At 43.5% G+C, this 24,927-nt stretch overlaps 1 protein-coding gene across 1 annotated transcript in view; it reads right to left on the bottom strand.

Annotated features, from left to right (window-relative positions):
• Positions 1–23,420: 23,420 nt before the first annotated feature.
• DTL (denticleless E3 ubiquitin protein ligase homolog) overlaps positions 23,421–24,927 on the bottom strand; it is a 37,964-nt gene continuing 36,457 nt past the window's right edge. The window contains exon 15 of the mRNA XM_050951982.1: positions 23,421–23,636. Within this exon, the coding sequence (XP_050807939.1) occupies positions 23,568–23,636 (69 nt within the window). The 3' untranslated portion in view covers positions 23,421–23,567. The remainder of the gene's footprint in view (positions 23,637–24,927) is intronic.

The raw sequence follows: 24,927 nt of genomic DNA, 5'->3' as shown, positions 1-24,927 counted from the left end.
TTATTTACTTTACATACAACAATAGTTTAGTTATATATTATAGACTTACAGAAAGAGACCTTCTAAAATGTATTACTGGCACACAAAACCTTACATTAGAGTGAACAAATGAAGACTCTGCACACCACTTCTGAAAGGTTGCTGACCCCTGACGTATACTATACATGCATATCCTTGCTTAAGCCAAATAGATGTGCTACAGCAATATGAAATCAAAGGAAATGGGTAACTTTACAGGTATGTCTAGAAGTTTAATGACTGGTGTTAAAATAAATAAGTGGTTTATTATAAATGAGTGTTGTGATCTCTTGATGTAGTGAGGCAATATATAATATTCAGTGACCTTCAGGAATCCATGAATGTAATTTCTTAGGGTTAGGGACTATGTCTGCCGCTGTGATGAAGTCAGCACCCACAGGCTAATGGCGAGTAATAATTTAATAGGGCACATAGGAAGAGCCTTAAAACAGCTGTGATCAGTAAACAATCCTTCAAACGTATATTATTTGATTTTCTGAAGGGTCTTAAATCTGCTTCTATAGATTGAACCTACAGTAGCTCTCTGTTCGTACACTGAACGGCTCCAAGTTTTCAAATTGATCAGCCTCCAACATTGTGCTTTCACCAATTAAGTGTTCCCACCCTATAGTCTTAAAAAAAATCTCTCCTACTATGAGTAAAGAGTGCACATAAAGCTGAAGAATGAGATGATTCTCTGTAAGAAATATGAGCTAGTGTGCTTGAGAAATTTTGTTTTATATCCGGGGAAAAAAAAACAATACATTACTCTTTAAAAAATTCACCTACGCACAGTCTGACAAATCTGAGGAGTTCTCAAGCTGCACATGGGCTGGCGTATGCAATTTCTAAATTATTTTCAACATGTGTACCCTTAAAAGTAAAGCAATAAAGTGCTGAATGAGGAATAGCTTAGGAAGGAACTGTGTAAACTTCCTTCACTTACCTCTGTCAATGCACCTTGCTATTGATTAGCCACAACATTACTGGCCAGTTCTAGACTTCACTTTAGCAGACTGCTAATCGCAGCATGGATTTTTCTGAGGTGCACAAATCAGGACTAGGATGAGGCTATCCAACTCATTTTCACGTGTAAATACAGTTAGGATTTTGAACCCAGGCAATTGTCTCCAACAGTGGAAATTGAATGGAAAAAGCTAGTGCATTGTTCCACAGTGCACACTTCCTAATGAGACAACGGGTACCTTTACTGACAGTCTCAACAGGTACCTCCAGAAAAAATGAGTCTAGAGACTAAACTGTCCTCATCCATAGAGCATTGGTGGGGTGGCAAATTTACAAGTAACTTCAATAATTTGCATAAAATGTGACAGCTGCCCAAAGCTCAGCAGCTATGCTTGGGAGAGGATTACTCCTCGCCCATCTCCCCACCCTCACCCCCAGTAAAGGAGCTATGTTACTTAAATTGGACAATGGATTTACTCATAAATTATAGAACCCAGCATCCCTTTTATATTTCAGAACCAAAATAAAGAAATGTTCCATTAACAACAGGGTCAAAAATGGAATAAAAGTTCTAGAATAGAGGTTGGGAAGTAGTTACATTTTAATGTTCCTTTGACATTTTTATATGTAATATATGCTGTAGTTAAAAATAAAACTATTTAAAATCATATTAAAGTTACAATGTCAAGTGCTCAGAAGTGAGGAAATGCCACGATTATGGTTGCCAGTGAAACCATAATTCTGCCTCTTTCTCTGTATTATCTCACAGCCTCTAGTTACATGATTACATGCTACTTTCCCCTACAGGGATCATCTGTGGTGTTTGAACCCAGGCAAGACCTTTAGACGCATGGCACAGACCTGTTCCACTTGAGCTAAAGAAACAGCTTGTAGCAGAAGAAGACTGTTCTTCTCGGAGTGGACCACCTTCTAAAGGGGAATAAGGCATTTTGCCACCGGGCTGCACAATAATTTCTGAAATGAGTAGAATGTTGGGCACCAGGATTCCTGGGTTCTGTGCCGGGCTGTGAGTGCAGAGTGTAGTCTAGTCATTATATCACTGGTTAGACAGAAGATAGCCAAGTCCATAGATTTGAGTCTGAAGGGCAGTGACTGAGTGAATGAGACTTGGCTCTGTCATATCGGAGAGCTCAATTCTATTCCCAGCTGTGACTGAAGTGACCTTGTGCAAGCTCTCTTGCCCTATTTGTAAAATGGGAAGAATGATATTTGTCTGTTCACCTCTTGGAGTATGGGTACGAGCAGGGGAGGCTCTAGGCATTTTGCCGCACCAAGCACGGCAGGCAGGCTGCCTTCAGCAGCTTGCCTGCAGGAGGTCCCCGGTCCCGCCAATTCAGCAGCAGCCTGTGGGAGGTCCGCCAAAGCCGCGGGACCAGCAGACCCTCCACAGGCATTCTGCCAAAGGCAGCCTGCCTGCCGCCCTCGCAGCGACCGGCAGAGCAACCCCCGTGGCTTGCCGCCCCAGGCACGCACTTGGCGTGCTGATTCCTGGAGCCCCTGGGTACGAGTTCAGTTAGCAGTAATGATTGTCTGCTTGATCCCAGCCCAGTGCACCTTCCTGTAGGCCAAAAGGTGTTCTGAGGGGGAGGATCTCTTTCCCTTATGGCCTCTGATCTGAGTGCAGGCAGGTGTGACAGGACTATCAAATGTATGAGTGTCATGCAGGTCTACACAAGGAATTTGGCTTTGCTCCCAAGTATCCCCCATGTGACTCCCTTACTCCCCTACCTCCACTTATCTGCAGTGCAGAACTGTACTGGTTTCACTTTGAAGGGCCTCTGCACCCATAAATGGAGGGGTAGGATTTATCCCTAAACTCCCATTTCTTCAGTGCAATTTCAGTTGATGTTTCCAGCCTATCAGTGCTGTAGTTTTTCTTTCTCTGTAACACCTATAACATCCAATCCAATCCAATCCAATCCAATCCATAAGAATAAGTTAGAAGGTTTTGTAATGTTATATCTTGCTTGATCTAAACTTAATGCAAGTCAAGCAACAAAGAAAGACTTATGAGACTCCTCCTTTCAGGACCCACTTCTGCTGTGCTGCTTACAGGGAGACTTGAGTAGACTTGTACACAAGTTGCCTGGTGGTGTGTCCATTCCCAAATCTCTGTCTGTCTGTCTATTCTGAGAAAGCAAGTTCCTGGGAGCAGCAACCATCCTTCTTGTTTGGAAAGCATGTAGTGGGCATCACTGTAAATAAATCATGTTATCCAAATGTTGCAGTTTCTATTCCAGTGTAGCTTTTTAAGCAAATACATTATTTGCAAATGTATAATGTGAACAACATCCAGGCAGTGCAAAAGGAGAAAGGAAATGTTATTGTGAGAACCTCTCACTGTGGGCTCTGACAACATGAACCTAGAGTGCCATTTAGGGTGCTGGTTTCTGCAAAGCAATTCCAGGAAGAGGCTTATTTATGTTTGAGGGTTTTGTAAAAAATCTGATGCATTTAATAAAATGCAATTGCTCACTGTGTTGGCTTTTAAAAAACACATTTCCACGTTTTTCCGGGATGTGAGAGGGAGGAGGGACACATCCTATTTTGGGAATATGTAGATTCTCATAAAAAAAAAAAAAAGGAGAACAGCAAAGGTTGCATAACATCCAAGCGCAACAGTACTAATACTGTTGCCTGGCAACCAGCAGGAAGTGTGTTGGAGAGCAAGCAGTGCTCAGATGAATGAACTCTGTTTTCAGCTGGCAAAAGTAGCTCTGCCATTAAACATGCTCAGCCTGCTTGTATGAAACTTTGTGCTGAAGAGAGGCAAAGGAAGCACAGTTAAAGGAGGACAAAATTTACTGGTAACAGTGGCATGGCTGGAGATTCCCTATCCATACAGCAGAATCACCTAGCCGCTTCCTGCAAACAATGCCAGAGAGGAGTAGGCAGCTAGCAGGGCCGGAGCACAGTGCAGAGTCACCAGTTATCATCACATCATGCAGACACAAATTGTGGTGTTAGCCAGTTATGCAGTTAGAGGCACAGCACACAGCTGCATGGTGAAGACCTAAGAGCAGCAGCTTGGGGAAAGTGACCCTGCTATCACAGACAAGAGGATCATCTCAGCAATGTTCTTCTAGCTAAAGGGGCCAAAGAACAGGGAATTGTGTTGTTGCTCCAGAAGTTAGCTTTCCTATGGAATAGAATAAAACACGGGACCGATCCACTCACTAGGCAGAGTTGGCGTTTTGACCATAAGATTCTACTGGACAATTTAACAACCAAAAAATGCATATCTTCACCATGAAGAAATTACACTGTAAATTAATCTCCTTTTTACTCTCTTAAAATATCATATATCAATTGTAATCAATCTAAGTATGAAGGGATCCATTGTAATGGCCTACCCCTCTCTATTAGCTGGGGTGAAGGCTGGGGGATTGGGAATTGAAACAGTGTTCTTTTGCCATCTCTGGCTCTAAGGGAGGCAGGCGCTGACAATTTGTTGGATTTTTAGATAATGTGATTTTGCCTCGGTCCTTTGGATGTCACACTATCTACCCACATAGAATAATTGTACATTTATAGCTCCCTCTGTACAAAGATCTTAAAACACTCTACAAATATTGGGTTCCATGACGTGCTGGTTAAGTAGGACAGCATGATCGTCATTTTACAGATGGGGAAACAGGTATAGAGAAATTAACTACAGTGCTGAAGGTCACACAGTTAAGCATTTGCTAGAGCCAGGAATAGCACCTAGAGCTCCTTGCTTTCATACCTGAACCTTATCTACACAACCATCCTCTCCATGGCTCCTGAAGGTGAGAGCCCAGCAGGATTTAAAGGAGTGCAACACATATTCCTGCGAACTAGCAGCAAAGAATCCTGTGGCACCTTATAGACTAACAGATGTTTTGGAGCATGAGCTTTCGTGGGTGAATACCCACTTCATCAGATGCAGCTCCCTTGAACTAGTTAATTTAATTACCAGCAGGCAGGGTAACGAGGAAGAATATTTACCACACATGCAAATATGGGCCATGGCCTCCTGCTTTGTGAGTGAGTGGGAGAGAAATTCAATAGACAAATAGAGCCTGGAGGAAAATCATGAGAGGAAAAATTGTGTTACATCAGACCTAATTTAACACACAGTTTTTGGTAGGCGTTGGAGTCTATTTCAAGGTGGGGTTTGAAATACCACGGAACTGTACTTCCTATTTAGCTGCCTGCAGTGTGATTATCTCACGGCTCACAGATAAAGCAGAACTGCCGCTGACATGAGATAGAGTTTGAAATATAAACTGTGCCTTTTGTTCACATGGGTTTTTTCCCCTTTCCATCGAGTTTCCCAACATGCCTCTGATGCACTTTGGAACAAATAAACCTTTTGAAATGATTCGCTTTAACACAAAGAGAAATATCCTCCCCCTCCCTCCCCAGTTGTCTTTTAAAAGCTGGGCTCAATTTAAGCAGAGGCACTCTGGCAAGAAAGAACAAAGGTGAAGCTTTTTGCCGTGAAAAACGTGAACTCTGTTGATAGAATCTCATAGCTTGTGCAGCAAAGGTGGTATAAATAAAGACAGTCACATACAGTACCATAAAAGGCATTCAAACTATGTTGGCAGCAGTTCTCTTTCATGCTAATGATGTGCTACAAAAGGTTTGAGCTTTAAATCAAACAAAGAAAAGACAGGGAAATTCATCTTCAACTCTGGACTAATCTATTGTGTTTACACAGCACTGATGTCATCACTGTGCCTCACTTCCTCCATCTGTAACATGTAGCTAATCCTCCCCACCTTAGTAAGGAACTTTGAGATTCTCAAATGAAAAGTGCAGTGATTGCAAATTACCAGTCTATTTGTCCTTTGTTTTATGTATGAATCTAGTAAATAGTAATTGTGGAAGCATCCAAATTATATAGCAGTACTTCACATATGTTTGAAAGAGACACCGTTAAGGTATCATTTCTCCATGGGAAAAATGTCACAATCTCACAGACAAATGTTTGATTTGCAAACCAACAACTGCAGTGATGAAAAATTAGCAAAATGCAGGGCATAGATAAATCAAAATGAGAGAGAAGCAAATGTTTTCATGCATGTAATCTGTGTGCTGTTCCACTATTGCATCAGAGTTCAATAGCTTTTACCTTTAAAATAACCCAGAAAAATTGCAGATGTTTTTATCTGAAGACACTAGCCGTTTGCTTCCTGCCAATCTGCTGAGGTGAGATTTGTATTTTTATTGGGAAAACAAGATAAATAAAAACAGATAATTTACTACTGTGAAAAAAGTTTCCATGGTTCAGTTATGATGAGGTTGCATAGGCCAGAGGCTTAGCAAATAAGACAGGTGACTGCAATGGAGCATGAAAGCACAGCTTAATTTAAACTAAGAACTGCCATCTGGTGGTGTTTGGTCTTACTAAAAATCTGAAATGACAATTCATTGCACTGAACTCTGAACCTATTTGAAAACAAAAATATGCAAAACAAACAAACATGATCATGGAAAAGCTTCATCTCTTAACAGCTCTTAAATTGCCAGCCTATATTAGCATTGTAAGTATTTTTACAGTGGTTTAAGCTTTATTATGTATTTTGAATGAATGCCATAGTTTGGAAGGACTATGTAAAATGGTTTTTACTTCTTTAAAGGAGATAGGAGGTAATCTTTAAGAGCTCTATTCAAATAGATTGGAATTAAATAGATTGTGGCTTGTGGGACTGCAGACAGTGATGGAATTTAGAATCCCAACTTTGTATGCAGTGGGCCAGATCCTCCACTGGTGTAAATTGGTGCAACTCCCATGACCAGCAGAGAGATGCTGATTTACACCAGCGGAGAGTCTGGCCCTTTGTTTATGGAATTCACACAGCAGGCTTGGACAACAACTCACGGCAGAGCAGAATGCTGAGTCTCATCTTCTATCCCAGGACAGAAAATTGCCCCCTCCTCCCCATTATGTACAAGGTGCCGGACAAGAGCTAACGTACAAGGGGAACACTCTCCAGTCATGTGTGACAACAGGAAGTTGCCTGTAGGAGATGAAAACATGCATGTTTCTAGTTTCTTGGGCCTGCAGGAGATCTGCACAGAGGCACTTGCAGGTTCTGTATCCTTATGGTTGCACCCAAGCTTATGACTTTAGTGTTGATTGGAGGCAACATTTTCAAAAGTGAATCAAGAGCCTTAAGTTTCATTACAAACAAAAATCAATAAGACTTAAGCTCCGAAATAACTTGGGAATTTTTAAAAAAGTGACTAAGTAGCTAAGAGCAAAAAGATCTGTTTTCTGATCGTGCATTCACTTAAAGCCCGTACAATCCAGGACATTCCTCAGACAGAATCAACATCTACATCTTTTTTTTGTCTTTGCTGCTGCCCCATTGCACAATCTGTGTCATGAGCTTTCAGCTAGTTGCTTACTATTTAGAAAGCAGAGGCTTGCGTCAATTAGTTTACAAACCATAGTGGCACGATGGTTCATGGACCTAGTTGCTGTAACACTGAATTAACCTCTTTGCTATAGGAATGATTTGTGGCCCCTCAGTGTCATTGAATAATGAAACAGCTGGGGGACTGATCTGTCAGCAGGATTTTCTACAAAGGAGAGATCACTAGCAGCATTATAAAGCAATTATTTAGCAAACAAGCCAAACGTTCAAAGCGTAGAGATATCACTATAACTCATGGACATGAGTGGAGGTTGCTACAGAAATGAGTGTGTGAGGTTACTTTATGCTATAAACAGTAGCTACGTTTCAGTCCCAAGGTAATTGCCTTTCAGTAGTGAATGAACCATTTATTTTATATAATTTATACACACATAGCTTGTAAAAGGCCTTGGATCCATAGATGATTATTAGGGTTAGAAGGGACCTCAAGAGATCATCTAGTCTAACCCCCTGCTCAAAGCAGGACCAATCCCCAAATGGCCCCATCAAGGATCAATCTCAAAGAACATATTATCAATGAGAGCAACATCTGATTACTAAGAGTTGGGGTCCTGGCCTGGAACAACAAGCCTTCAAGTCTATGCCCTACTTATCACAAAGATAATCGACTGCTAATCCAGTTTTTAGACAGAATTACTGGAAAAATGAAGAAGAAGAGGCTGTATTTTGTTCTGCAGAAGGCTGCATTTTGCCATATGTGTACGTGAAAGGATTCATAGATTCATAGACTCTAGGACTGGAAGGGACCTCGAGAGGTCATCAAGTCCAGTCCCCTGCCCTCATGGCAGGACCAAATATTGTCTAGACCATCCCTAATAGACATTTATGTAACCTACTCTTAAATATCTCCAGAGATGGAGATTCCACAACTTCCCTAGGCAATCTATTCCAGTGTTTAACTACCCTGACAGTTAGAAACTTTTTCCTAATGTCCAACCTAAATCTCCCTTGCTGCAGTTTAAGCCCATTGCTTCTTGTTCTATCATTGGAGGCTAAGGTGAACAAGTTTTCTCCCTCCTCCTGATGACACCCTTTTAGATACCTGAAAACTGCTATCATGTCCCCTCTCAGTCTTTTCTTTTCCAAACTAAACAAACCCAGTTCCTTCAGCCTTCCTTCATAGGTCATGTTCTCAAGACCTTTAATCATTCTTGTTGCTCTTCTCTGGACCCTCTCCAATTTCTCCACATCTTTCTTGAAATGCGGTGCCCAGAACTGGACACAATACTCCAGCTGAGGCCTGACCAGCGCAGAGTAAAGCGGAAAGAATGACTTCTCGTGTCTTGTTTACAACACACCTGTTAATGCATCCCAGAATCACGTTTGCTTTTTTTGCAACAGTATCACACTGTTGACTCATATTAAGCTTGTGGTCCACTATGACCCCTAGATCTCTTTCTGCCATACTCCTTCCTAGACAGTCTCTTCCCATTCTGTATGTGTGAAACTGATTGTTCCTTCCTAAGTGGAGCACTTTGCATTTATCTTTATTGAACTTCATCCTGTTTACCTCAGACCATTTCTCCAATTTGTCCAGATCATTTTGAATTTTGACCCTGTCCTCCAAAGCAGTTGCAATCCCTCCCAGTTTGGTATCGTCCGCAAACTTAATAAGCGTACTTTCTATGCCAACATCTAAATCGTTGATGAAGATATTGAACAGAACCGGTCCCAAAACAGACCCCTGCGGAACCCCACTTGTTATACCTTTCCAGCAGGATTGGGAGCCATTAACAACTACTCTCTGAGTACGGTTATCCAGCCAGTTATGCACCCACCTTATAGTAGCCCCATCTAAATTGTACTTTCCTAGTTTATCTATAAGAATATCATGCGAGACCATATCAAATGCCTTACTAAAGTCTAGGTATATCACATCCACTGCTTCTCCCTTATCCACAAGGCTCGTTATCCTATCAAAGAACGCTATCAGATTAGTTTGACACGATTTGTTCTTTACAAATCCATGCTGGCTATTCCCTATCACCTTACCACCTTCCAAGTGTTTGCAGATGATTTCTTTAATTACCTGCTCCATTATCTTCCCTGGCACAGAAGTTAAACTAACTGGTCTGTAGTTTCCTGGGTTGTTTTTATTTCCCTTTTTATAGATGGGCACTATATTTGCTCCCTTCCAGTCTTCTGGAATATCTGCACTCTCACAGTCTCCATCACTTTAATTATTCAATAGAATACGCACAAGTGGCTAGACTTTCCAATGAAAGGGTTGAAGAGGTGTGGGAACATGTTCTGGTACTTCCCACACACCTACATTATGCTGATACACAGCAATGCGGAAGGGTATGTATCATTTCTGCTGAATAGGGCCTTAGAGAATACAGTCAAGTCTCCACCTAAATCTTGCTTACATTGTGTCTTCTCACTAGCATAATTTTGCCTCCAGGACCTGCAATAATTTTCATTGCTAATTCTGAACCGCACTTGTCTAAAGTATATACTGGGGAATTTCTGTGTTGTAAAACTTTGCTCCTATTATACACAGGGAAAGAGCTCTAGTATATTATGAAATGTAAATATAGTATTTGTAAACTTGATTGAATTTGAACTTATCATAAACTTGGCCCAGTTAGAAAGTGTAGGAAAGAAGCATTTCAGCATGGCAGCAAAGCCGGGGGGGGGGGGGGGGCTGAAACTGGGTAGTGCTCTTTTGAAAGCCTTGTTTAAAATTTGAAGATGTTAGGAAACTAGGTGCCCAAAGGGACTGGGACAAGTGACCATCTGCTGGCCACATGAGGTACGTGAAGTGAGACTGGGCTTAGGCTAGGATTTAGCCTAAGGTGGCACGCATCCACCTCACAAAAAACAAACCAGTCACGGTGCCACAACTCATCAAGTAGCAGCTTTGTTGCCAGGGAATGAGTAAGCCTGAATACTAGACCTCTTTGCTCTAGAAATGGTCTCTTCACATAAGGGTAGTTTGGGGAAGCTTTTGCCCCCGGGGGGTATCCGTACTACAGCTAAGCGGAGCTCCAGGATCCAGGGCTGTCAAGCACACTCTTCTGACAAGCACTAACCTCACAAAAGTGCTTTTCAAATGAACGCCTCTTCTCCCCCCCTCTAATAAAATTCAAGTACAAAGATATCAGGAATGGAAATGTGGTAGCAAGACAGCGAGTGCTTAGCTGCTGCAGGAATGCACATGGTAGGACAGACTGTAAGATCATTTACATAAATCCAAAAGTGAGACAGGCCCTTCCCAGCCAAGAAGTAAGAAAAGGTCACTGCCACAAGGTGCAAATATTAGTCACTATAATCTGAAGAAGAGCTCTACGGAGCTTGAAAGCTTTTCTCTCTCACCAACAGAACTTGGTCCAATAAAAGACATTACTTCACCCATCTGGGTTATCTAATACAGGGGTGGGCAAACTTTTTGGGCCGAGGGCCACATCTGGATGAGGAAATTGTATGCAGGGCCAGGGCAGGGGTGCAGGAGAGAGTGCGGGGTGTGGGAGGGGGTGTGGTGTGCAGGAAGGGGTTCAGGGCAAGGGACTGGGGCAGAGGAGGGGTGAAGGGCATATGAGGGGGCTTGGAAGGGGGTTGGCATGCAGGAGGGGTGCGGAGTGTGGGAGGGGGCTCAGGGCAGGGGGTTAGGGTGCAGGAGGGGTGTATGAAGGGGCTCGGGACAGGGAGTTGGGGTGCAGGAGGGCTGTGGGGTGCGGCAGGGGGCTCAGGGCAGAGGATTGAGGTGCACAGGTGCAACAGGGAGCTTAGAGCAGGGGGATGGGGTGCAGGGTGCAGAAAGGGGCTCATGGCAGAGGGTTGGGATGCAGGAAGGGTGAGAGGTGCAGGCAGAGGGTTTAGGTCAGGGAGTTGTGGGGCGCGGTGCAGGAGGTTCGGTCTCCAGCCCAGTGCCGCTTACCTAACGCAGCTCAGAGGTGGCAGCGATATACACTGGGGCCAGGGCAAGCTCCCTGCATGCCTGCCCTGGCCCCATGTTGTGCCACTCCAGGAAGCGCTGTGGCCCCTGGGGGAAAGGGGGCCGAGGGCTCCGCATGCGCTGCCCTTGTCGTGCCTCCAGGTACCCCAAAGCTCCTATTGGCCACAGTTCCCCATCCCGACCAATGGGAGCTGTGGGGGGTGGTGCCTGGAGGCAAGGACAACACATGGAGCCCTCTGCCCACCTGCCCCTGGGGGGCTGCAGGGAAGTGGTGCCGGCTGCTTCTGAGACCAGTGCAGGGCCTGCAGCGCCACAGAGGGCAATCCCGCGAGCCGGATTCAAAGCCCTGAAGGGCCGGATCCAGCCCGTGGGCCATGGTTTGCCCACCCCTGCTCTAATATCTTGGGGCCAACATGGCTAGAACATTGCAAACAACTATGACCTAGGCATGATACTTAACATTTAACTGCCAAGCCCATGCTATACAACATCAAGCCGTTTTTATTCCTACTGTTTCCTTTCTGATATACAATAGTGTTTCCATGATTGCTCCTGGGTACTGCTCCAGAGTCTGTCAGGGACTAATTGCCATGTCTTAGCAAATTCCTTTTCGGTTAGGAGGAAGTTTTCCTAATGCCTTGTTCCTCTGAATTGTACTTACATAGTAGCTTTCACCTAACAATCTCAAACCACGTTACTTAGGTGAATAACCATTATTGCCATTTCATAGATGGGGAAGCCAACGCACAGGAATGAGGGTACGTCTACACTACAGGGTAATTTCGAATTAACTTAAACCGGTTTTATAAAACAGATATTATAAAGTCGATTGCACGCGTCCACACTAGGCACATTAATTCGGCGGTGTGTGTCCCTGGTCCGAGGCTAGCATCGATTTCTGGAGCGTTGCACTGTGGGTAGCTATCCCGTACCTATCCCATAGTTCCCGCAGTCTCCCCTGACCCTTGGAATTCTGGGTTGAGACCCCAGTGCCTGATGGGGCAAAAATCATTGTCGCAGGTGGTTCTGGGTACAGCCTCACCCCTCTCTTCCTGAAAGCAGCAGACAGCCATTTCACGCCTTTTTTCCTGGGTGAACTGAGCAAACGCCATAGCACAGCAAGCATGGACCCTGATCAGCTCAATAGCGCAATCATGGACGTTGTAAACACCTTTTGCATTCTCGTGCTGTCTATGGTGAACCATGAACTGCAAACGCAGGAGAGAAGGAGGCAGCTACGGCAGCACGGCGACGAGAGTGATGATGAGGACATGGACACTGAATTCTCCCTAACCGTGGGCCCCTGCGCTTTGGAGCTCCTGCTGGTAATGGGGGAGGTTCTACCCATTCAACGCTGATTTTGGGCCCGGGAAACAAGCACAGACTGGTGGGACCGCATAGTTTTGCAGGTGTGGGACGATTCGCAGTGGCTGTGAAACTTTCGCATGCGTAAGAGCACTTTCATGGAACTTTGTGACTTGCTTTCCCCTGCCCTGAAACGCCACAATACCAAGATGAGAGCAGCCCTCACAGTGGAGAAGTGAGTGGCAATAGCTCTCTGGAAGCTTGCAACGCCAGACAGCTACTGGTCAGTCAGGAATCAATTTGGAGTGGGAAAATCTACTGTGGGGGCTGCTGTGCTGCAAGTAGCCAAAGCAATCATTAAGCTGCTGCTACGAAAGGTTGTGACTCTGGGAAACGTGCAGGTCATAGTGGATGGCTTTGCTGCAATGGGATTCCCTAACTGTGGTGGGGCGATAGATGGAACCCATATCCCTATCTTGGCACCAGAGCATCCAGTACATAAACCGCAAGGGGTACTTTTCAATGGTGCTGCAAGCACTGGTGGATCACAAGGGACGTTTCACCAACATCCATGTGGGATGGCCAGGAAGGGTTCATGACGCTCACGTCTTCAGAAGCACTGTTCTGTTTAAACGGCTGCAGCAAGGGACTTACTTCCCGGACCTGAAAATAACAGTTGGGGATGTTGAAATGCCTGTTGTTATCCTGGGTGACTCAGCCTACCCTTTGATGCCATGGCTCATGAAGCCATACACAGGCAGCCTGGACAGTGGTCAGGAGCTGTTCAACTACAGGCTGAGCAAGTGCAGGATGGTGGTAGAAAGTGCATTTGGCCGTTTAAAGGCACGCCGGCCAACGTTACTCACTCGCTCAGACCTCAGCCAAACCAATGTCCCCTTTGTTATTGCTGCTTGCTGTGTGCTCCACAATCTCTGTGAAAGTAAGGGGGAGACCTTTATGGCGGGGTGGGAGGCTGAGGCAAATCACCTGGCCGCTGATTACGTGCAGCCAGACACCAGGGCGATTAGAAGAGCACACCAGGAAGCGGTGCGCATCAGAGAAGCCTTGAAAACGAGTTTCATCACGGGCCAGGGTACGGTGTGACTGCTGTGTTTGTTTCCCCTTCATGAACCTCCCCCCCTTTATTGACTCCTCCTGTAAGCAACCCACCCTCCCCCTTCGATTACAGCTTGCTTATGGAAATAAAGTCACTATCGTTTAAAAAGCATGTATTCTTTATTAAAAGTCATTCCCTGTAAGCAACCCACCTGCCCCCTTCGATTGCAGCTTGCTTAAGGAAATAAAGTCACTATCATTTAAAAAGCATGTAATTTTAAAAAGAGGCAGAGAATTAACAAGGTATCCCGGGTGTGGTTTGGGAGGAGGATAGGAGGGAAGAAAAAGGCCATTAAGGACATTGCAATGTAATGACAGCCTTTTGGTTGGACTGTCCACGGGGGTGGAGTAGGCGGGTGCAGAAAGCCTTCCCCCACGCGTTCTTACACATCTGGGTGTGGAAGATATGGAACATAGTGAGTACTGAGGGTGGTTAAACATGGGCTGGAACGGCACTCTGTGACCCCGCTGCTCTTTCTGAAGATCCACCAGACGTCGGAGGATATCAGTTTGATCACGGAGCAGCTCCAGCGTTGCATCCCGCCACCTCTGATCTTCCTGCCTACACCTCTCATCTCAAGCGTCTCTCCTATCCTCACGTTGGTCCCTCCTGTCCTCATGTTGGTCCCTCCTGTCCTCACGTTCACTAGCATCTTTCCTGTACTTTGCTACCACGTCCTTCCACTCCCTCAGATGAGCTCTTTCATTGCGGGTTACTTCCATGATTTCTGAGAACATTTCATCTCGTGTCCTCTTCTTCCTCTGCCTTATCTGAGCTAGCCTTCGGGATTGAGTAGGGAGGCTTGAAAAATGTGCAGCTGCATGAGTGGGGGAAAATAGTGATAGAAGGATTATAAAAGATACATTTCACAGAACAATGGTTATACTCTTTCACAGTGAACAACACTATTCACCTTACCTAGCACATGTGATTTCACTACAAGGTCGCATTTGGATTCTTTTAGCATTGAGTGCCTGCGGCTCTGGTGTAACAGATCAACACAGAAGCAGGTCCGGGCAGCACAATTCAGCTTGCATGCTGTCATGGTAAGGCATATAAAAAGGCATATAGCTTCTCCCTGTGCTGCTTCTTTCCTCTTAACAAGGAGCAGCAGACGCCAAACCCTCCCATCCCCAATCCAATTCTCTAGAATTGCTTTACCCCTCCCCCCACTGCATGGCTGGTATAATGGAAGATCACTGCTAATCACCCCCCTTTCTCCTCCCACCCCACCCCCCACCACGTGGCTGGTAGCTGGGACGATTCCTGCTGGCCAAACGCTAAAAAGCTCAGCGCTATCCTTTCTCCCCTCCCCCATCTCTCTGCCCCCTCATTTAAATTCCTTAATTTCAACCAGGTTACCATGAACGATATCACTCTGCTGAGGATAACAGAGCGAGATAAAGAATGGATGTTTCTTGAATGCCTGCAATCACCGGGACCATACGCAGCTAGGCTTTGTCATGCAATGATACCCGATTACTTGCTACATGCATGGCGTGGTAAAGTGTCCTACCATGGTGGACGGAACAAGGCGGCCTTGCCCAGAAACCTTCTGGACAGGCTTTTGGAGTACCTCCAGGAGCGCTTCATGGAGATGTCCCTGGAGGATTTCCGCTCCATCCCCAGACATGTTAACAAACTTTTCCATTAACTTTAATGCCTGCTAATGCATGCCAAGCCCTTACGGCAAATCAATCATTAAAAAACGCTTGCTTTTAAACTATGTTTTATATTTACAAAGGTACACTCACCAGAGGTCGCTTCCATGGCTTCACTGTCTGGGCTAGTGGCTTGGGAGGGCTGGGAGGGTAATTCCGTCTGGGTCACAAAAAGCTCCTGGCTGTTGGGGAGAATGGAGTGCTGTGCGCTCTCTGCAAGCTCTTCCTCCTCTTTCTCCTCGTCATCTTCCCCCTCCACTGAATCCTCATCCATGGTTGAGATAATAACCCCCACCACCTCCACGGACAAGGGGGGGGTAGTGGTGGCGCAGCCCCCTAAAATTGTATGCAGCTCAGCGTAGAAGCGGCATGTTTTTGGCCCTGATCCGGATCTGCCGTTTGCTGCTTTGGTTTTCTGGTAGGCTTGTCTGAGCTCCTTCACTTTCACTCTGCACTGCACTGAGTCCCTGGTGTGGCCTCTCTCCCTCATGGTATTGGAAATTTTTTCAAAAGTTTTTTCATTTCGTCTTTTGGAACGGAGTTCTGTTAGCACTGAATCCTCTCCCCATATAGCAATAAGATCCAGTACCTCTCGTGTGGTCCATGCTGGTGCTCTTTTTCTATTCTCAGGAGACTGCATTGTTACCTGTGCTGATGAGCTCTGCGTGGTCACCTGTGCTGATGAGAGCTCCACGCTGGCCAAACAGGAAATGAAATTCAAAAGTTCGTGGGACTTTTCCTGTATACCTGGCCAGTGCATTAGAGTTCAGATTCCTGTCCAGAGCGGCCACTGGTGCACTGTGGGATACCGCCCGGAGGCCAATAACTTCGATTTGAGGCCACACTAACCCTAAATCGATATGTTAATATCGATTTTAGCGTTACTCCTCTAGTTGGGGAGGAGTACAGAAATCGATTTAAAGAGCCCTTTAAATCGATTTAAAGTGCATTGTAGTGTGGATGGGTGCAGCCTTAAATCGATTTAACGCTGTTAAAATCGGTTTAACAGCGTAGTGTGGACCAGGCCTGAGAGTCAGGTACAGGAATAGTGCCTGGACCTCATGCCTCCCACTCCTTTGCTCTTACTGCTAAACAATGCAGCTTCACTGGAATAAGTATCTGAAAGGGAATTTTATTGTCTACTTTCTTACCTGTGTCTCGCATAGAGTTTGTTGTTGACTTTAGTTTGATACTTGCATGGCCAGGCATCTTTCTTGTCTGCTTCACACGATTGCTTCATTACTCCTGTCTAAAAATGATTGCACTTTAAGCTTCTGATGATGCAACTTTTCTAACTTTGTTACCTACCCACCAATGACGACACATGACAAGTACACCTACAGCAAAATGCAGAGCCTGCTTAAGCAAATCAAGGCTTGTTTTATTTTTTATCTGTCACATGGTGTTTTCTGGAATCCACTGGATTTCATAATCACACTTGGTAAACACTCTCCCTCTCTTCCCTCAGTATATCCGAGTCAGTTGGTGACAGAGAAAATAATGGAGACACTGAATAATTCAAGAATGTGGTGTGACAATATTTGCTAAACTCATGTCAACACAGCAAGGCCTCCTGGCCTACTCTGTTATTGCTGTACCGTACAGTCTGAGCCTGGGCTATAGCACTACAAGGAAGGGTGGGTTTATTTGATTACTATTAAATGATTTTATAGATGCAAGTTAAAATACCTTCTGCAAGAACAATAATAGAAAAATAAACTGAAGTGAGGTTTTATCGCAATGATGAAACAATTGGGAGGGTGAGAGCCAAGAATAACAGGAATGTCTTGTTGTGTAAGCATAGGTATTGCAACAGAAGAATTCTATATTCTGCTAGGTCAATTTGGCCTTTACTTATTTAGATATATAGAAATTAAAGGGCATACTTATCCCTGTGCTCTGAGCACCCTCAGCATTAAATACATGGGCAATAGACCTCCCATGCAACTAGACAGCAGCTATATGCTCTATGATCCAAACCAAAAATCCAGGCAACTGGATAGCTAAAGCTTCACTACCTAACTTTTCACCTCCTGCCCAGTCCTGCACTTTTTCAGACCAACACTGGGGAAGCAATTCCCAAGCTGTAGGACCCACCCAGGAGACCTGCCAGCAGCTCCTTCTCATTGACACCAGAGGCACTCAGCTGTGATATTATGGCAGGGGGTGGGGAGGCCCTCAGGTACTTCACTTAAGCCTTTAAATTTTTTAATACTGAAAAACCCTCGAACTATTTAGTTCAAAGAGAAGGTTAAGAGGTGATTTGATCACAGTGTGCAAATACCTACATAAGGAAGAGATTTTCTGACAATAGACAGTTCTTCAACCTCCTAGAAACAGGCAGAATGAGATTGAGTGGCTGGAAGCTGAAGTCAGATAATTTCAGACTAGAAATAAGGTATAGATTTTTTAACAGCAAAGGTAATTACCTATGGGAACAACTTACCTAGGGATGTGGTGAATTCTCCACCACTTGCAGTCTGTACATCCAGACTATACATCTTTCTAGAAGAGGCACTACAGCTCAAGCAGAAGTTATGGGTTTGATGCAGAAATTATTGGGTCCTGTTTTATGCAAGTGGTCAGATTAGATTATCATAATGGTCCTTTCTGGCCTTCAAAATCTATGAATATCTGCAAAAGCTTGGGATAACAGGATCTTTCTACAGTAATCGATTCATTGCCTCAGACTGAGAGTTATTTCCTTAACCTGAAAAAGCAAAAAGAAAAAATTACATAATTTTAAGAGATTTTTGTTCTGTTTAAAAACAACCAGTTGTAAGTTTAGAAATGAAATGTAGTTCCCAAGCAGAATATTGGTTTCATCTTCCTAGGTTCATACTGCTTTAGTATTGTAGAGCTCAGGGCCGGCTCCAGGGGTTTTGCCGCCCCAAGCAGCCAAAAAAAAAAGAAAAAAAAGCCGCTATTGCCGATCTGTGGCAATTCAGCAGGAGGTTCTTCGCTCCCAGCAGGAGTGAGGGACCCTCTGCCAAATTGCCACTGAATACCTGGACGTGCCGCCCCTCTCTGGAGTGGCCATCCCAAGCACCTGCTTGCTAAGGTGTTGTAAACAAGACACGAGAAGTCATTCTTCTGCTTTACTCTGCTCTGGTTAGGCCTCAACTGGAGTATTGTGTCCAGTTCTGGGCACCGCATTTCAAGAAAGATGTGGAGAAATTGGAGAGGGTCCAGAGAAGAGCAACAAGAGTGATTAAAGGTCTTGAGAACATGACCTATGAAGGAAGGCTGAAGGAATTGGGTTTGTTTAGTTTGGAAAAGAGAAGACTGAGAGGGGACATAATAGCAGTTTTCAGGTATCTAAAAGGGTGTCATCAGGAGGAGGGAGAAAACTTGTTCACCTTAGCCTCCAATGATAGAACAAGAAGCAATGGGCTTAAACTGCAGCAAGGGAGATTTAGGTTGGATATTAGGAAAAAGTTCCTGTCAGGGTAGTTAAACACTGGAATAGATTGCCTAGGGAAGTTGTGGAATCTCCATCTCTGGAGATATTTAAGAGTAGGTTAGATAAATGTCTATTAGGGATGGTCTAGACAGTATTTGGTCCTGCCATGAGGGCAGGGGACTGGACTCGATGACCTCCCGAGGTCCCTTCCAGTCCTAGAGTCTATGAGTCCCGGGTAGAGCTCATTGCTAGAAAGCTACTAGCATTACTCCTCGCCCCACCTCTCCTTTTCAAAGAAAAAAAATCCCGAGAGTGAACTTTGGGTCTATTCCCCTTCAGCATCCCTTTAGACAAACTACTTTAAAATAAACCATGGAGGTGTGCTCCCTCCTATCCTTGGGACTGGCTTTATTCACTCACTTTTTTCTATGATCTCTGGCTTTTTCCACTGTCCAAACAGAGCACTGGTTATGGTCAAAGCCACTCTATGGCTATTCCAAACCCATGAAAGAGATTACTGAGTAACAAAACACCTTCTATGCCGCAAATCTGACATTTGGTCTATCTTGCAGGCTGGAAAGTCAAATAAATCCAAAGGAGGTCAATGAGCAATAGTTTTCTGCATGATGGCACAAAAATGCTCCACTGGGGTAAGAAATTATTTGTTTCTTTTACCAACTGAGAGACTGAAAAGAATTAGAGGCTGACAATTTACCTCTCATATAGACAAGTGCTCAAGTCAGCATTAAAATGTCTTGAGCACAATAGACCTGGGGACAGACAGACTCCCAAGCCCTGCTTCCCACCTCGTGCCAAAGCAGTGGAATCTACAAGTCTTTTTAAGACTTGACCTTGACAAATATTGAAAGATCAGACACTTTTGGAAGAGACTTCCAAGTGCTTGTGACCGCAACAAAGGGACCTCTGAACATGGTGGCACGTGGGGGTGTCTGATGGATTCTCGTGGCAAATTCCTGGTTGGGGAATGCTTGTTTCCAAAGCAAAATTGTATCACACAATTAAATTCCCAAATACAGAACAGGATAGATATTTAATCCTAGGTTCAACCATTCAAAACTGTCATATGGGAACAAATTAATTTAACCAGCCAGAAGAATCTGACAAACGTTAACAGGAAAATGGACACTAGTTCCAAAGGTGTAGATTCCACTGCTTTGGCATGAGGTGGGAAGCAGGGCTTGGGAGTCTGTCTGTCCCCAGGTCTATTGTGCTCAAGACATTTTAATGCTGACTTGAGCACTTGTCTATATGAGAGGTAAATTGTCAGTCTCTAATTCTTTTCAGTCTCTCAGTTGGTAAAAGAAACAAATAAGTAGTCTTAAAAGGGGATGTGCATCTGAAACACAATATCATTGCCAGCACAATTATGGGTCACACTTTAAAAAAAGCCTAAGTGATTTAGGCTCTTAAGTCTCATTTTCAAAAGTGATTTAGGTGGCACTTGAAAATTTTACCTATAGTCTCACTTAGGCATTTCTGAAAAAGTTCTATTTGCCCAGTGGTTCAGGAAGCACATCACAATCTAAATTCTCGCAAATATCTTTGCCGCGTTCAGTAGAATAGGTGTGCAAATATTCACCAAATACCATAACAGTATAGTTCTGAGAGGTGACTTATAGAAATCAATCTCTAGGGAGAGGGAAGATACAAGGAGGACTAACCAAGGCATAATTAAGAGGCCAGACAATTCAGACTGGACACGTGTGACATCTGCAGCAGAATTCCCAGCATGAAAAAGATGGCAAAGAATGTAAGGCACACCACATAAGACTGTTGGGAAGAGAACCAGCACTTCTGCAGGGAATGGCAGAGAGCTAGAATACTAGGATTTTGGAATAATTTATTATGGAGAATTTTTAATTTTTTTTTGTGACATCTGAGGCTAGAGTATTTGGGGATCATGTAGGAGAAAATCTGTTTTAGAAATACATTTGGCTTTTTCAAGACAGGCAAGTGGGTTCAGTTCCTTGGGGACATACATATTAAATGCTTAAGCAGATGCCTCAGGTAAAGACATTACTAGTTGTCTTAAACCACATTATGCAATTCTCCGCAGTCTGAAAACAAGAGACTGTCACATCACAAACCAAGTGATTCATACTAACAATTCCTTTCCTATTCCCCTGGAGCCAAGCTTTTTGTCAGGATCAGACTGTGTCACTTTGACGACATACGAGTAAGGGATTGAGTTATGTTTTGTGTCTTCATAATGTTAGCCAAATTGATGATGTGTGCTTGGGGTAAGAAACTTTGCAGAGCTGCCATGAAAGGAGAGGGGCTCTCACATTCCCACTGAAGATTATCTGGCCAGGTATTTGCCCATTTATACTTCTAAACCCCTGAATAATCAGCTGAGAAGTAGAGATGAGTAAGGGTTTAGGTGTGAGAGTTATTCCCAGAAGTGAAAGATATTATGACAAGTATGAGAGGGATTCACTTCAAAAGGACCAGAATTTCACCCTCACCATCCTATTCCCTCACAACTGTAACCTCTCACAAAGTTGGGGCCGGGGGACACCCATGGAATTTCTGTGGGAGTTTATACTTGTTATGCAGCCCCAATGAAACCGCTCGTAATACAGAGTACAAATCAGCAGAGTTTTTGCTTATAAGTGTGTAAGATACTTAGCAGAACATTAAACTGTCCTACTGATTTTAGTTTGCCCTCTATGTTAAGTTTCAATTCCTCCCACCCTTTAAGGTCAAGTTTAATGGTGAGCTACTTTTGAACATTAAAGTGTCAGGCTTTTTTAGTCTTAGTTAGCTCAAGATATTGGATTGACTCAGACACCACTTAAAGGTTCCAGTTTTTGAAGTGAGGTTTAATAAATGGCTGAAGTATATTTTACTTGTCCAATTTAATGTTAGTTTGATATTTCTCCAAAGCTAGATGGCTGCTGTCAATTTGAAACTGAGTCAATGTTACAAAAAATAGAAAGTAATTTCAGGCTCTATACCTGTCTTTAAGTCTTCCTGCCAACAGTGCAGGTTTACTATCACATTTAAAAAAAAAAAAACAACAGTGTATTTCTCTCTCTCCTTGCTGTGTAAAGAGAAATTGGTGATACAGGAGACTCAGTTAATCAGAGTACATCAAGCGCTTTCCAATGCACACAGTAAAATATAAACCAGTAAAATATACAACTTTTTTTCCTCTAATCCATTTCAGTTATAGAAATATGTCATTTAACATTAGTAGGTGCAAAAGTTTCAGACAGAAATGTGACTTACTTAATTCTGTTGTGTTTCTTTAAATAACGTTCAGGAGGTCTGCAATCCTGAGGCTTGAAATAGACAGACTTTCATAGATTTTTAAGGCAAGAAGGGACCATTAGCTCATTTAGTCTGACCTCCTGTAAAATACAGACCTTAGAATTTCAGCCAGTTACTCCTGTATTGAACAAGTAACTTGTGAGTTAGTCATCATTAGCGTAACATATCTATTTGAATTCTGTCTGGCTCATTACATCTCAGTGTCCCTTCATTACGTTTTAGCACCTGCAAGATGTTTCAGTCTGAACAACCAGCAGTGGTGACAAACAGCTTTAGCTGCAGAATCCTGATCCCATTTGGGACAGCCTACCATAATCACATGACAATTATATACATAATTCTCCAATCCAAGCCTTTTAAGCATTAATATTAGTATTACAACCTAAACTCTGTATAGTGGGGTGTTTTTTTCTGCCTCTAACATCAAGACAGTTATGCTACAATTTACATCTATAAAAGGTCAATAAGCTAGTATGGAATGCTTTCTCCTAAAGCCAATTTTGTTTGGGATAGACTAAAATCTGATAACTTCTAACCGACCTTGACAAAACTTGATTTAAAAGGGGTGATCAGGCTTCCAGCCTCGACAGTCATGCTCTCCATGGTTACAAGACTATCATGGGTGTCCTTGGGCTAGCAGAGGCCGAAGTATGGAAAGCAGCAAACTTGGGAGATGGTGGGAGGGGGAATTTTTTAAAAAAGGAGGCAAAAATGCCCTTAGCTATACTATATCTTTTCTCACACTGCAAGCACCACATGCACCACTGGAAAAGTCAGACAGACACTCTGGAACATTAAAATGTTTTATATTTACAGGAAGTTAAGTCACATTTACAGGCTTCTTTGCTGAAATGGGAGAGTCATTGCTATACAAGAGGAACAGCTGTAGAAATATCCTTTAGCAGAAATGGTGGCTCCAGTCTATCTGCAACAACAGTTTCTCCACAGACATCTCTATTCAGCTGCTATCAAAAGGAGATGGTATGTGTTTTGCACAGTGCTCTTAAGTACAAAAGTTTCAAGATCAGACATCATAAAACAAATAGCAATTGACAAGCTGTATTTGACTATGCTAATAACACACATCAAAGATGCTGTTTCCAAAGATAACTAGAGCATTTCACAGATGCCATGTGAAAAAGAACTCACGGGGGAACATTTAACTGAGTGACGTGATAAAAGAAAACATATATTTTAAAATTCATCACCTACTTCATGTTAATGGTGTGAGTCTCCATTAATTAGCATTCTACAGATTTCATGCTGAACTAACTTGAGGCTACAAAGTGTAACAGATTTTATAAAAGAATTAAAAGAACAAGAGAATAAAAAAAATCCAACTTTATTAAGGACCAACAATGCATTGGCTAATCCTAGTGTCTTCCTCCTCCTGTGTTGCTAAATCCACTTCTGGTAGCACCAGTGGTGTGTCAACAATCAGGGCTACAGTTCCTTTCAAATGCAGCACTTTGCACTAGTCATCCTGTGACTTTCGATGGAAGTACATGCAGATCTTCCTCATGGAAACTGAAGTGACTGCAACCTAGAAGAGATTCAAGTCAAGTATAAACATGTGTATTTGACAGTAGATGTCCCCATCTATTTTTTCCAGGTTAAACTCTGGACGCACTGTAAAAGTCTTTTAAGCTTCTCCCTTCGATAACTGCGACAGCTTGCCTATGCTGAGGAGCTGCCAAGTTACATACTGTTAAAAGAACAACCATTATGTTCTTTGCAGTAATTTCTATGGCTTCTGGGACATTCGGATCCTATTTAGTGACAGGAAACATTTGCTAAAATCCTGGAGTTACCCTTCTGTTCTATGAGAAGGGCCAGACGCTCTAGTTTTTACCCTGTCTGCACCAGATACAAAATGTCATAGATTTTAACACCAGAAAACATCATTATGATCATTTAGTCTGGGGCCATAGATTTTTCATTTGCATCAAGACCAGCTTGAAGTAGAGCTAGAGTATGTTGCTTAGAAAGACATTCAATCATGAAAGGACTAAGTCTCTGAAGTGCATTACTGAATGGCCTGTATGGTTAGCACTCTGTATGAGCCCAAATGCTGGTGTGAGACAAATCTTAGGTCAATAGGAAGGGATTTTACCAAGATAAGCGCTAGTCATTATGACAGTTTCAAAGATAATTTGTAGCCCAAATTATATTCTACCATCAAGTTTCAAATTCTGGTGTAACTAAAGATTGTGTTCAGTGGTAGCCGTGTTAGTCTGTATCAGCAAAAAAAATGAGTTCTTGTGGTACCTTAGAGATTAACAAATTGATTTGGGCTTAAGCTTTCATGGGTTAGAACCTACTTCATCAGATGTATGAAGTGAAAAATACAGGAGCAGATATAAATACATGAAAGGATGGGGGTTGCTTTACCAAGCGTGAGGTCAGTCTAACGAGATAAATCAATTAACAGCAGGATATCAAGGGAGGAAAAATAACTAATAAATAACAGAGCCAGAAGGGTACCAAGAAGTCACCTACTACAGGACAGGCCCAACAAAGAAAGTAATACAATGCCACTAGCTGTCACCTACAGCCCCCAGCTAAAACCTCTCCAGTTCATCATCAAGGATCTACAACCTATCCTGAAGGATGATCCCTTACTCTCACAGACCTTGGGAGACAGGCCAGTCCTCGCTTACAGACAGCCCCCACCTGAAGCAAATACTCACCAGCAACTGCACACCACACAACAAAAACACCAACCCAGGAACCAAACCCTGCTACAAATCCTGGGCCCAGCTCTTTCCACATATCTATTCAAGGGACACCATCATTGGACCTGATCACATCAGCCACACCATCTGGGGCTCATT

This window comes from Gopherus flavomarginatus, chromosome 4 (assembly GCF_025201925.1).
Source record: "Gopherus flavomarginatus isolate rGopFla2 chromosome 4, rGopFla2.mat.asm, whole genome shotgun sequence".
NCBI classification, from domain to species: Eukaryota; Metazoa; Chordata; order Testudines; family Testudinidae; genus Gopherus; species Gopherus flavomarginatus.
The sequence above is the reverse complement of the archived record's forward strand: the minus strand, read 5'-3'. Positions and strand labels throughout refer to the sequence as shown.